Source organism: Myotis brandtii, unplaced genomic scaffold, assembly GCF_000412655.1.
Source record: "Myotis brandtii unplaced genomic scaffold, ASM41265v1 scaffold1501, whole genome shotgun sequence".
Classification (NCBI taxonomy): Eukaryota; Metazoa; Chordata; class Mammalia; order Chiroptera; family Vespertilionidae; genus Myotis; species Myotis brandtii.
Genome location: NW_005355417.1, coordinates 6,349 through 20,611, shown reverse-complemented (window position 1 = coordinate 20,611; position 14,263 = coordinate 6,349). Strand labels below are relative to the sequence as shown.

General features: G+C 55.3%; 1 protein-coding gene across 1 annotated transcript in view; it reads right to left on the bottom strand.

Moving 5' to 3' along the window:
* The window catches only part of LOC102263072 (ALK tyrosine kinase receptor-like), a 37,215-nt gene that overhangs the window by 21,285 nt on the left and 1,667 nt on the right, over nucleotides 1–14,263 (bottom strand). Inside the window, 7 exon segments of the mRNA XM_014535771.1 lie at nucleotides 491–712; nucleotides 2,608–2,712; nucleotides 3,648–3,800; nucleotides 4,420–4,518; nucleotides 5,723–5,905; nucleotides 8,228–8,372; nucleotides 8,984–9,115. Of these exon segments, the coding sequence (XP_014391257.1) occupies nucleotides 491–712; nucleotides 2,608–2,712; nucleotides 3,648–3,800; nucleotides 4,420–4,518; nucleotides 5,723–5,905; nucleotides 8,228–8,372; nucleotides 8,984–9,115 (1,039 nt within the window).

Below are 14,263 nucleotides of genomic sequence, written 5' to 3'. Positions count from 1 at the left end.
GGAGACATGGCAGTGGTGGACAGTCCTTCAGTGAAGACTTGAGTCTGACATTTGCCAAGGACACAGAGGTGACTGAGACCCAGCCCTTGCCCTGAAGGTTTGCACTCTGGGGGAGGGAGGGAGGGACAAATGGTTGACAGACACTTCTGTGTGGTGCTTAGTGAGTGACATGCACAGGGTGTCTGGGAGCTCAGAGGAGGCCACTCGGCTCCATCAGGGGAGAAAGGGGCCAGGAAGGCTCAGGGAGGGCACTTGTGTGGGTTTTGAGAGTCCTGGTCCCTCCCATGTAGTCTTCCTCTCATTGTACAAACCCCATGAACATACAGGGTGTTGAGTGATTTAATGCCCCTCAAATGGCCCTGAACATTAAACCTTCTCCCTCTGGGAGGGTTAGGGGTGCCCTAGGAGTTTCGATTAAAAGAAACTTTCACTTCTGTTGGCCTCCTGTGGCTAGAGGAACCTGTGTTGGGTGGCAGCCAACCCCTAGAACACCCCCTTTCCCTGAAGAATGGCCGGGGCACTCACCGAATGAGGGTGATGTTTTTCCGTGGCACCTCCTTCAGGTCACTGATGGACGAGGTCTTGCCGGCAAAGCAGTAGTTGGGGTTGTAGTCGGTCATGATGGTTGAGGTGCGGAGCTTGCTCAGCTTGTACTCGGGGCTCTGCAGTTCCATCTGCATGGCTTGCAGCTCCTGGTGCTTCCGGCGGTACACTGCAGACAGATGGAAGTGGCCTGGACCAGGCAGCCCAGCACTGGAAGCCCATCACTGGCCACCTCCTCCAGGAAGCCTTCCTGGACCGCCATCTCCTCCTCTGTGATCTAAATCTTTCCATCACACTTAGTAATACTAACAAGTGAAAGTGTACTTTTAATCGACATTATTTAAAGTTAATGTAAAGCTTAATGTCATATAAATAAAAGACTTTGCTGTATCATACAGGGGCAGAGAGACATTAGTTTGGGTCCCCTGAGAAGCAGACCCAAGACAGGATTAAACATGCAGAGTTTCACAGGGCAAATGGCTGAGAGGAAATGGGGAGGGGCCCGGGAAGGCTGGGGAACCACCAGGTTGTGCTGAAAGTCTGGCCCCGCACATCACTGGCCACCTCCTCCAGGAAGCCTTCCTGGACCACCATCTCCTCCTCTGAGATCTAAACCTTTCCATCACACTTAGTAATACTAACAAAATGATTATAGAAAGTGTACTTTTAATCAACATTATTTAAAGTTAATGTAAAGCTTAATGTCATATAAATAAAAGATTTTGCTGTATCATATAGGGGCAGAGATACATTAGTTGGGTCCCCTGAGAAGCAGACCCAAGACAGGATTAAACATTCAGAATTTCATAGGGCAAATGGCTGAGAGGGGGCCCGGGAAGGCTGGGGAACCACCAAGTTGTGCTGAAAGTCTGGCCCCGCGTGCAGGAGAGTGAGGGAGGTTGAGGAACAGCCCTCGATGGCCATGCAGTGTAAAGACGTTCCAGCAAAGCACTGGGGACGTTCTGGAGTCACAGGGGCCCTCAGAGGAGCCGTGTCCCTCAGGAAGAGGCCGCCTCAGTGTCTCGCTGTGCCCAGTCTCCGGGTGGTGCAAACATGGTATGGATTTGAGAGCAGCCGGGCTCACTGTCACTAAGCTTCTGGGAGTGGAACTGCCAGAGCAAATAGGCCTCTAAACTGGCGTCTATGCTGGTGCCTGAGGACCCGAGTTCTAATTTCACCTTTGCTACTTACAAGCCCAGTGCCACTGACTAGGTCATGTGACCTCTTTGGACCCCAATCTCCTCTGTAAGCAGGGAAAGTAACCGCTGCCCTGTCCCACACCCCACCGCCTAGGGTTGTCTTAATGAAACAAATTCACCAATATTAAATGGTTTTGAAAAATTCTAAAGAGCTCTACCATGCAAAGGCATTATCTCTGTTATACATAGCGAGAACGTTCTGTAGGCTAACTCCAGGGGAGGGAGCCCGCAACTGTGACCCACAGGTGGAGTCTGCCTCTAAGCCCAGCTCTGCCCCTATGGCCTGCAAGTGAACCAGCTCTCAGTTCCCTGCACCATGAACTGTGCAGCCGTGATCATAGGGTGACTTGGGATTCAGAGCTGAGCCTTTCCCTTGCCACCTTCCTGTCCCTGCCCGCCTGTCCTGGGCATTTCCAGCAGGAGGAGCCTTGCAGCACCATGCAGAGCCCTCTGCGACCTGCCCATCATCTCACCTGGCTCCAGGCCTAACAGGAAACTCACAAACCAACTCTGCATTCTCCGCCTGTGGCGGGAAGGGGGCTGGAGGCGGTGCAGGGGCGTGAGCCACTAGGGGCAGTGCCTGCTGGGATGGGAGCTGGAGGTGAAGTTGGGGGGGGGGCGGTGAGGACGGGGCTGCACTTGAGCTGGGGACCCACCTGCAGAGTCCCCCACCCGCCTCCCCGAGAGCAGCCAGGAGTCGGGGCTGAGGTTCAGAACCAGGGCTCCTAGGGAACCACAGCTGTGCGGGGCCCGGTCTGCCTGGTCACAACCCAGAGTGTCACTCGGGGGCCGTGCAGAGCCCGAGACGCTGCTCTGTCCTCCCTTCCCTGCCTCCCCTAGGCAGCCAGGGCTGTGGCACACTCACCGATCATGATGCCGGAGAACGCCAGGACGAGGGCGGCCACGAGGGCAGAGGTCACGACGGAGAGGATGAGTGAGAGTGGCAGGCGGGGCTCGGGGGTGGGCGACACTGGAAGACAGTCCCCAGGAGACACCGGTGACCACGCTGACGCTCCTGTGAGCAGCCCTGTCAGAAATGCCCACCCCGGCCAGGACCACAGCCGCCTGCTCCTCTCAGCCCTGGAGACAGGCCCACCTTCCTTTTCAGAGGACCAGGGGCCAGAGGCAGGTTCGCCCGGCTTCACAGCCGTCAGCAGCCGCTTTGGGGTGGAGGGAACATGTAACAAGTCTAAATAGACATTAATCCAAGATACGGACTGTCCGATGGCGGGTGAGGCTACAAGGTGAGCCGGCAATGGCTCACAGGAGAGTTCCAGGCCTTGGATGACAGTGACCTCAGGATGACCCAACAACAGGGTGCACCCTCGGAATCACCTCCTGTGGCCGAGAGCGCGGCCCAGAGCCCAGGAGGGGGTGTCCCAGCGCCGCACCGGCACAGACCACACTGAGGTCCTGCCTGGTCCCGACGCTGCATCTCAAAAGGGACGTGACAACTGGAACAGCGGCAGACGTGGGACACAGGAGGGGAGGAGACGACGGTGTCCTGTGCGGATGGACTGAACCAGGGTCATTCAATCTGGAGGAGACTTGCAGGGGACACACTGGAAAGGCTGGGGAGACCGAGGGGTGGGCGCTGCAGAGCGGGTCTGGCCCTGGAGGAAGGGCGAGCCTTGGAGCGCAGGTCCCTGTTCTAGCGGAGACGGTTGGCTCCGGTGCGGATGTGGGGGTTCACGCCCTGGGTTAGGGGTGGCAATAGGTGACTCAGACTCCTTCGTGAGCCATGACCCATCCTTCACACTCAGGTCTCTGCCTAGCTGTCAGAGCACTCACGCTGGGGCAGACCAAGGAGGGGGGTCAGGAAGTTAACGAAACTGGGTCCCAGGTGTCCCTGAACCAGGGAGACCAGCTGTGGCTCACTCTCTGGGCCCCAGCCCAGCCCCTTACCAACGCAAGAGACCCCGTCCTCAGCCAGCACGGTGCCGTGGTCGCAGAAGCAGATGACCTGGTGGCTCTCGGGGTCCAGGTGGCACTCGTCGCCCTCGCAGTGGCTGCAGTTGAGGTAGTGCTTAATATTCACCTCCCCGTGGCCTTCCATCACTGTGGGCAAGGAGGGCGGCTAGCTGGGCGGACCTGTGCCGCCTGCACCCTTCCCAGCCCAGTGTGGGCTCTCGGTCCCTGTCCCTAGGGCACTGCCCCTGGAGCGCTGCTCTGTGTGGGAAGGGCCCGGCGCCTCTGGCGAGGGGGGCGCAGAGGCTGTTTGGATGTTTTATGTAGGCCGGGGTGGGGGTGGGGGCCCACACACCTGCTCCTCAACGCCTCTGGCGAGGGGGGCGCAGAGGCTGTTTGGATGTATTTATGCAGGCCGGGGTGGGGGTGGGGGGCCCACACACCTGCTCCTCAAGTTGGCTGGGCTAGGGACAGCCCTAATGCTGTTTCCTTTTAGTCTGGCCTCTGAGGTTCTCAAGCCAGCACATCCCTAAGTTGGCTGGGCCGGGGACAGCCCTAATGCTGTTTCCTTTCCTAGGACTGGCCTGCCTGGTCGTCAGGCTTCCGCCTCTGTGCCCACATGAGACCACACTCCCGACTCCAGGGCACTTGGTGGGATGAGACCCATAGTCACGCCTTTGTATCCTGGGCTCCTGCCAGCAGCCCGGGGTTCAGCTGGGTGGGAGAACTGGCCTAACGAAGTTGGTTCTGCACCTGGCAGAGGGGGTACCTTTTAAAGCCGGGGTGTACAGGATTCCCAGGGGACTGATGAAGGATACCCCATCCTCTCCGTCCATCTCAGGGTCATTGTCTGAGGCTGCGTTGCCGCCTGGGGCAAACCAGAGAAGTTTAACGCAGAGAGGTGGGTGCCCAATCTCAACACACATGCGCATAAGCGGGTCATGCAGGGGGTTGGGGCAGGGGGCTGGAGGGCGGGTGGTGGGAGGGAAGGGAGGCTCAGGCACAGGGCTGCCCTGGGCTCAGTAGATGCTGGGTGTGGGCCACCTTCCCCTCCAGGTCCAGGCCCGCTCCCACCGGGCGTCCCCACTCCACGGGCCGCAGGAAGCAGTGCACGTGAACAAGAGCCGGCCAAGTTCTAGTCTCCCAGGCTGGGTCAGCCCTAGGCCTCCTCCGGGACTGGCCAGGCAGTGGCACTGAGAAGTTGCTCTCCAGTCCCCTGGGGTCAAGGTAGGGACGTGGGGGAAGGGCCCCTGTGCCTGTAGGCTCCTGTCCCTCCATTCAGCTGGGGCTGGCTTTTCTCTGGGCTCCCCCCGCGGGCTCTCCCACCCAGCCATGGCTTAGAAAAGAGCATCTGGTTAAGGCAAACATCAAAGCAAAACACAGACAGAACATCGCGGTGTGTGCATGCATTGCGTCCTAATCTGTGGGGATGGAGGAGACACCATTTCCCAGCCTCTCAGCTTCAGAAGGCTCTTCTGCTCTGCGCTAGCCCAGAGGAGAGCTGGGCCAGTGGCCAGCTGCTTGCCCAAGGGCTGGGCTGGGCCGGCCGGGCTGGGGCTGCCCGCCGTTGCCCCCGTGAGAAGCGCCCATCGGCATGGAGAGTGGGCCACTCTGGAGCTGGTGGGCTGGGGCAGGAAAGGGAAAGTGAGGCGTCCTTGAGGCCAGAAGCCACAAGCCAGGCCCCTAGGGAGCTGGCTTGCAAAGACAGGGGCCAGGCCATCCAAAGGGAGGCATGGGGTTCAGAAGTCTGGCCTCTGAGGTTCTCAAGCCAGCACATCCCTAGGGTGGCTCTGAGAACAGTCTGGGAAGCCAAAGCCTCTTTGTCATCGGCTTTGGGGGTGATCAAGAACCACACGGGATCTTGATGCGGTCGCTATGGAAGCCCTGAGGCAGGATGCTGGCTCGCAAGCCAACACCCTGCCTCTGGCTGGTGCCCGGGCTGAGGCAGGCGTGCACGGTCACATCACAGTCCACACTTGGGCGGCCAGGGGAGGGCAGGCGAGGGCTGGGAGAGGTGAGGTGCCTAGGACTAAGAGGGAGGGGGTGACACCTTGAACACAAATCATCTTTACCTATATATCCTCCGCCTCCTCCACCTGAGGAGCACCCCCCTCCACCCCCTCCGAAACCCCCTCTGGTCTCCCACCCCCACTTCTTCATGGCCTGGGGGCAGGACTGTCCTCCGGTGGCACCCTCCAGCAAAGATTTTCCAGACCAGAGCAAGGAAGTGTTATCATTCCAGCCACCTCCACCACCTGCGGGAAGACAGAGAACCCGTGAGGTTGGGCCTGGCCAAGGCCTCTGTCCTGGAGAGACCTGCTTGGGCCACAGCTGGACGTCCTGATGGGTGCACGCCTGATACCTCTGCTTCCCCCAGGCCTCGGGCTCAAAGCCCTGAGAGTGCTCGGCTGGGGAAGGGGCAGGCGGGGGCCGGCAGCATGACACTCGGCGTGTTCTTGGGCCTTCTCTCCGTAAGCACCAGCGCGAAGTGTTGGGCCTTCATGTCATTGGCTGCTTCCCATCTCAGTAAGAACCAGGACCCACCTCCCTGGGCAGCCGGCTATCAAAACCCTGCCAAGGTGGCTGCAGAGCTCCTTGTCGGAGCCTGGACCAGGCACGGATAACCCAGTGGGCTGTGCTGTTGACTGGGCAAGAGCTTCCCCATCCTGAGCCTTAATGTCTTGGGATAACAAGACGGCCTCAGCGGGTTGATGTCTGGATCGAAGGAGGCGGTGAGTGTGAAACGCTTCATGAAGCACCACGTGTAGGGCTCATGGGGCATTGGAGGCAGAGCACACGCGTGCAGAGGCCTCCCACTCTGAGCTCAGGCAGTGTCGTGCCTGCCTGCTTCTGAGGAGCTGCTCCAAGGTCAGGGGCAGAGCAGGTGGGGGTAGGGGAGTGACCATGCCTGGGCTGCAGTGAGCGCTTGTGGAGGAAGTGCTGTTTGCAGAGCGCAGGCAGAGTGCACTCTGTCTTGAGGCCAAGGCTGACCGCACTGAGGCTCCTGCTGGCTCCTGAGAGTCCAGGGCCTCTTTCCCCCAATATTGGCTCGTGTGACAGTTCCACAGGCAGTCTACTCCCAAAGCGCCCAGAGCCCTCTCTGCTCCGGCAGATGATGGGTGGTGGGACCTGGGGAGACAGCGGTGCCAGGTCTGCTGGGTCTGTAAGGGCTAGCTGGCCTGGGAGGTCCTTTTGGACCCAGAGGGGGCAGCAGGGGAGCTGTGGATAGAGATGGCTATTATGCTACAAAGAGGGAGACAGGTTTCAGACAATGAGACCCAGGTCAGGAACAAGCCTGGGTCTAGAATGAGTTCACACAGAGGCAATCAAAGCCCCCAGGCAAGTCGTGGGGACCTTCTGTCACCTCTGGAAGCTACAGGTGCTTAGGTTTCAAGTGGCTGGCCTCTTCTCCAGCCAGAGCGGGCGCTGATGTCAGCTGGTGGAGGGAAAGCCCTGCTCCGTGCCGGACCTGGGCGAGTTCTGGCAGCTGGCCACGCAGAGCGAGCCCTGAGCGTAGTGAATACATTAGGACGCACTGGGCCTGGTTCCATGCCTGCCACCTCCGCTGCCTCCACCCGCCTACCCTGCGCCCTACGCAGCCCCCAGCTGAGGTGGTGTCTGACACCTCACTCTATCTTGTAGCCTTTGAGCAAATATGTGGAAAAGAAAATCATGCACATAAAAATACATCAACAACAATGTTTTTTTAAAAAAACGGATTGAGTATGAAAGAGAAAAAAAAGTCCACTAACTTTCTATGAGCTCGCTGACTCTTATAAAATGGGAATAATAATATCTTTCTGGAAAACCCTAGGATATGTTTTGAAAAGCACATGTATAATAGCTGCGGAAGTGCTTTGTAACTTATTAAACCTGCACAGGTGTCCCGGGCGCTGTAAAGAGTGCTGGGGGCAACTCCTTACTGTGGACCGGATAACTATTTCTACTTTCTTCTAGCCCTAGTCATCTCTTGATTGAAGAGAAAGTTTGAGTATTTGCTTGAATTAATCTCAAATTTTAAATGCCTCCCCGAACCCTCCTTCACTCCGATTGTGGAGAAAATACAAAAAGGAATTGCATTTTCTCTTTAGAGATGGCTGATTTCCGAGAATCAGAGAACCCACATCGCCTTCAGCGCCTGTCCTGTTTGTGTGGCTGCTCTCACTAGCACAGAGCCCGGCCACGAAGATTCCAGCAAGAGCTTTCCCAGTGAGGAGCTGTGTGAGCTGGCAGCCCAGGCCGGCGAGGTAGGAACCACGGGGGTCTGGAGGGTTGGACTCCGCCCCAGATTCCTTGCCTCTGCTCACCTCCAGTTGCATTTGGTAAAACCCAGGGAGGGCTGGGCTGGCGGTCTGAATGCTGGTGCCCGTCTCGTTTTCTCAGTGACCTTCCACAAGTCCAAACGGCGCATCAGCAAGTTGGTCTCTGGGGCCTAAAGATGCCGCCTGCCCTTCCTCCCTGGAGGCTGGTACCCATGTCAGAGCTCCCAGCCTCTCAAGTATCAGTGACTAAGATGCCACAGGTGTGTGATGGCCCCGGGAAGACGTTCTGGGCGAGGCCGGGCTTGACTGCTTTACCTGCGGCTCCGGAGTAGCCGTTGAGCCCTAGAACCGAGGAGTTATTCTCCAGCCTCTCGGGGTGGAACGTGTCCGTCTTGGCCCCGTAGGCCCTGCCACCTCCGCCAGCCGCAATGATCAGGGGCACTGGCACGCCGTCCTTCATCTGGCCGGAGAGACATTGAGAGATTGACAAACGGGGCTGGGCTTCCCTCTGAGAGCCAGAGCCCTGGTTTAACGTGTCTGAGTGTGTGCCTGGCAGCGGCTGACACCTCGGTGGGCTGAGGGCTCTGAACTCAGGTTACAGCAACCCGGGGGCTCAAGCTCAGATGCTGCTCATGCAGCCCCTTTCCTGAAGCTCACAGAGGAGCCACAGAGGTTGGGTGCTGGTGGCAGGAGGTCTCTTTGCTCTCTCCTTCCTCTCACTCCCTGGGGTCTCTGGCTCTGACCCCCACAACCTCCCGAGCAAGCACTCAGCATCACTGTCCCTGTGGGGGGCGCCTGGCAGGGAACGTCCACCTTAGGACAGAGGAGGGCACGGTGGACCCTCTGGAGCGCTGAGGCAGGCATGGCCAAGGCCTGGGGTTGAGTCGGGCTGGTACAGCAGCGAGAGAAGAGCCTGCCTTTCTTGGACAGACAGGGAGCCCGATGTCCTGATGCCTCGGTTTCCTCATCCTTAAATGGCACTAAGTGGCATTTGGTTCCTGGGGCTGTCGCGAGGCAACCCCATGACACGCAGAAGTCACTGCCCCTGGGAGCCGCCTCAGCCCACCTCACCTTAAACACGTAGGTGGCTCCGCCCCCTCCTCCGCCCCCTCCTGCCCACTCGTGCACGCTTCTGTTCACGCGGATTTCTTCCTCTATCACGTTGTTCTCTCCAATGCAGACTTTCTGGATTAATCGGTTTGTCTGAAGAAACAAAAAGCAGCTCAGGTTTGTGTCCAAGTTTCTCTACTTCCCAGCAGACAGATCTATGTTTACAGATAGGGTCTGCCCTAGCCGGTTTGGCTCAGTGGATAGAGCACCAGCCTGTGGACTAAAGGGTCCCGGGTTTGATTCCGGTCAAGGGCACATGCCTGGTTGTGGTCTCAATGCCCAGTAGGGGGTGTGCAGGGGGCAGCCGATCAATGATTCTCTCTCATCATTGATGTTTCTATCTCTTTCTCCCTCTCCCTTCCTCTCTGAAATCAATAAAAATATATTTTAAAAAAAGATAGGGTCTATCTCTCCAATAGCTTAGAGTTGAGTTGAAGGGACCAAAAATATACCCAGATAACTGTCACTCTGGGCAATATTAGAGAAGGATCACGAGGATAACTTAGTTAGAAAATGCATGGGGAGTGGGGGAGGGAGAGGGAGCCTTTGTTGCTGACTGGTGATCAGGGAGGACTGCCTGCAGGAGGTGGCACTTACTTGGGCCTTGAAGGATAGGGAGATTTTTAGAAGACATTAAAGTACATTATGTTAGTTTCAGGTATACAACATAGTGATTGACATTTATATATCTTAGGAAGTGAGCACTATGTTAAGTCTAGTAACCATCCGTCAGCATACAAAGTTATTATGACATTATTGACTGTATCCCCTATGTTGTATACTGTATCTGATAGAGACTTTTAAACACAGAGAATGAGAGAAAGTTAGGGCATTCCAGGGGGAGAGAGCAGCACGAACCCAGAAGGTGAGTGGGGTATTTGGGGACGGAGTCTTTTTGGCTCAGATAAGTCCATCTCAGGACAGAGAGATGGTTCAGCAGGGGCGGAAGTGTCCTCTGGACTCTGAAGAGCAGATGACAGAGGTCCTAAGAGTGGTGAGATGGAGGGAGTTTGAGGGGGGGTGGGTGGAGGGAACGAAACTGGAAGTCAGATCATGCAGGGGCCTCGGGACGATCCCAGAAGGAACTGGACTCCATTTCCGGGCAGTGGGGAGGAAGTTGCAGGTCTGCTGCCTTGTGGAAAGAGAAGAAACCAGTGGGAGGCTAGACTCAGATTTATTCCCAGCTCATCCTTGTGAAAGTCACTTCTCCATATTGGGCAACTCATTCTTCCCAGCTCACGTCCTATTTCCTGCCTCCAGAACTCCCCTGGCATAGCCCTAACTAGAGCTCTTGTATCTGCCGCCGAGGAGGCCGTGGGCCCTGGGATCTGTCGGACACCCCTGACCAGCTGTGGGCAGGCCTCCGTCTGACCCCCGCGTGCAAGGGGAACGGGCACAGGAGGTGGTGTGTAGCAGAGACGGTGTCTTGCACATGTCGGGGACTGAATAAATGGCTGCTGTCTTATTTTGGATTCACTTCTGGGCCCACACATGTCCTGGTGTGAGCTCAGGAATCAGGGTCCCGGGTGTGCTGGGACTCCCTGTGACTCGGATCTTTGGGTCCCCGAGTAAAGAGGCCAGTGCTTCAAGAAGAGCCATCCTGCTTGTCGGCCACAAACATCGACCTGGCCTCAGAGGAAATGACTTTTCTTTTACTTAATAGAAAAAAGGCCAATAAAACATCAGATTTCCACCGAGTGCTGCTGTGTAACCAGCCGGTGGATGCGCTCATTCATCTTTAGCCCCTCCTTACGCCGAAGCACGCAGGGGTGCCGGCAGTGAGCACTAGAGAAATTTCCAGCTAAAGAGCCGAGATGCGATTTGTTTTATGGCATTTTGGATTTAACAATGGGAGTATTTTGGTATTTTTAAGAGGTGATTTAGTGTGGGTGGAAGGCTGGGAATGGTTCCTGGACAAAGCTGACATGTCTCCGATGTATGTGCAGTGCTGTCCAGGGCTGGGGTTGGGGCGGGACGAGGGACTGCTGGAAGGAGGGCAGGAGATGCCAGGGGCAGCCGGCCTGAGCCCAGGGCTGGGACGGAGATGTGGCTCACCTGGGAGAGCAGAGCACAGAACCCAGGGCGCAGGCTGGCTACTTGACAGGCTCGGCTGGAGAGTAGCTGAGCCACATTGGCTGAGGCCAGAACCTCCCTGGACCTGCCTCCTTCTCTGTAGATCGGGGGCTGCCCAGTCTGAACCAGTGGTGCCAAGGCGGTCCATCCCCTCGGACCCTGCTCCCTTTCTTCCTCTCCTTGCCTGGCAGCGGGGAGGGGGTGGGGATGGGGGGCTCTGGCGCTTGGGGATGCAGATGCTGGAGATTGCAGGAGTAGGGAGGAGGGAGCTATGGACTGGACCAGGGCCTTTGTGTCACTACAGCTCACCCCCTGCTGCCCCTGCAGCAGCACTTGGTGGAGTTGATCCCTTCTTCATAATACAGCTTCCTCACCTGACCTTCAGGACTGCACACCCTCCTGAATTCCTTCCTACCTCCCTGGCTCCTCCTCCTCAGCCTCCTTGCTGGTTCATGTCCTTTTTCCTGTTGGGGGTCCCCAGATCTCAGTCCTTGGTCTTCTCCATCTGTACTGCTCATCCTGTCTCCACTTTATGCTCATTTCTCCCAAATCGGTGTCTCCACTCTAGACCTCTCTCCTGAATTCCAGTGGCCCATCTCCTGTTGTCTACCAGAGCCCCCGCTGGGCTGTCTACCAGACATCGCTCTACAGCCAGCACACCAACAACTGAACTCCTGATTGCGCCCCGACCTGCTCCTCCACAGCATTCCCCCATCAGGTGACAGCAGCTCCTCCTTCCAGCGGCTCAGGCTCAATGCTTGGAGTCAACCTTGACCCTTTCTTTCTCTCAGTTCATCATCTAATCGGGCAGGACATCCTTTTGGATTTTACATTTGAACTATGCCCAGAATTCAACCATTTTTCACCAGTTCTGCTGTTACCATCCTGGTTCAAGCCACCAGCATCTCTTGCTGGGACTGATGAAATAGCCATTGAATTCACTGCCTGACTTTTCCCTTGGGCCCACAGGGTCTGTTCTCTCCTTTGTAGCAGGAGTGGGCCTTTAGAAGCCCAAACTGCATCAGCTCACTATTCTCACTATTCCGCCCAACACTCTCCTAAACATGCTTAAACATGACCTTACAAGACCTATCTGACTTGGCCCTTTACCTGACCTCATGTCTCCTCTACTCCCCCTCTTGCTCCCTGCATGCCACACCAGGCGTGCTCCGCCCTCAGGGACGTGGACTCTGTCTGCTGGGCTCCCCAGATATTTTCCTTGTTCTTCACCTCTTCTGGGACTCTGCTCAACTGCCATTTTCTTTCTCTCTTTTTAAAAAAATATATTTTTATTGATTTCAGAGAGGAAGTGAAGGGAGAGAGAGTTAGAAACATCAACAATGAGAGTAGGGGATCGAGCCCACAACCTGGGAATGTGCCCTTGACTAGAATCGAACCTGGGACCCTTCAGTCCACAGGCCAACAGTCTATCCACTGAACCAAACCAGCCAGGGCTCAATTGCCATTTTCTCAGGAGGCTTTCCTTGGCCCTGTTTAATAAAGCTGCAACCTGCCTCAAACTCTGGCAATCTGGCTCCCCTTACCTACTCCTATATACTCTAACACGTCACTCTGGGACACCCTGATTAACTAATAAACTGATGAACTAGTTATTGTCTGTTCGTACCTCCACCCCTGGTATGAATGTAAAGAAAGATATTGAGAGCAAAGAAATTTCTTTAGATATACTGTATGTTCTTGGCTATATCCCATGTTCCTAGAACAGTGATGGTCATAGAGTATGTATTTAACAAATATTTGCTGAATACGGTTGAACCAGCTGGGAGCTGTGTGGGTGTGCACCAGCCTCTCACAATATTTGCATTGTGAGTGGTGGTGGTGGTGGTGGTGAGGTTTAACATTTAGATCAGTGGTTTTGCTCCCTTGGGGACATTTGGAAACGTCTGGATGCATCTTTGATTGTCATTACCGGGGATCCTACTGGCATCTGGTGGGGAGAGGCCAGGAATGCTGCTAACCGCCCACAGTGCACGGGACAGCCCCCACCTCAAAGAATTATCTGCTCCAAATGTCAATAGTGCTGATGTAAAGAGTCCTGCATCATGCCCCCAGATAGGTCCAGGAAGGAAGTGGAGAAGCGGGGGCTGAGGGATGCACATCCCTGCAGGGGGTTCCAGCATCGGGGCCCACTCCGGGCTTTGTGTGGCCAAGCGCATGGGAAGAGCAACTACACGGATGTGAGCGGAACCAGCAAAGCCAGCAACTCCCGCAGCTTAATTCTTAGAGTCCACTTCATCTTCTAGAGCAGCGGTTCTCAACCTGTGGGTTGCGACCAGTTGGGGGGTTGAACAACCCTTTCACAGGGGTCGCCTAAGACCATCGGAAAACACATATATAATTACATATTGTTTTTGCGATTAATGACTATGATTTAATTATGTTCAATTTGTAACAATGAAAATACATCCTGCAATCAGATATTTACATTACGATTTATAACAGTAGCAAAATTACAGTTATGAAGTAGCAACGAAAATAATTTTATGGTTGGGGGTCACCACAACATGAGGAACTGTATTAAAGGGTCGTGGCATTAGGAAAGTTGAGAACCACTGTTCTAGAGGATCCCCTCTAGACACCATTTTGGAGAACTAGAGGTTGAGGTAGTGCCTGTAAGAGGTCTTTCTTTCTCCTTCTCCCAGTAACTCCAGGGGGGTTGGAGGGTGGAGCACAGGGAAGACCAGTTCCTTTCCCCAGGCCCATGCTGCACCTGCCTGGCCAGCAGAGGGGGCTGCCCTCTGTCCCTGGCTAAGAACTGAGCTCTCCCTGCACATCCACCAACTTTGAGAGGAGTTGGTTGATTAATGAAATGATAAAGTGCAGCAACCAGAGGAACAAGTAGATTACAATTGAATTAAAAAAAAAGAGGACGCAGGCCTGTGAAAAGACATAACTGATTACAATCCAATCAAGTAAAAGTCCCTTGCAAAAGTCAATGCAATCTTTCTGCTTAGATGAAAGAATTACATTAACACTCGATAAATTCCTGTGAACATTACGGCAGCCTGCAGTTTAATGACTTAATATATTATATCAGGTTGGAAAGTCCTGATTATTGTTGCTGAGTAAAAGTTGGAGTCCAGACAGTCCTCATTCACAAGGTTGTACCTGCGAAGCTTATGCCTGCTGCTTTGTTTTAACCCATAA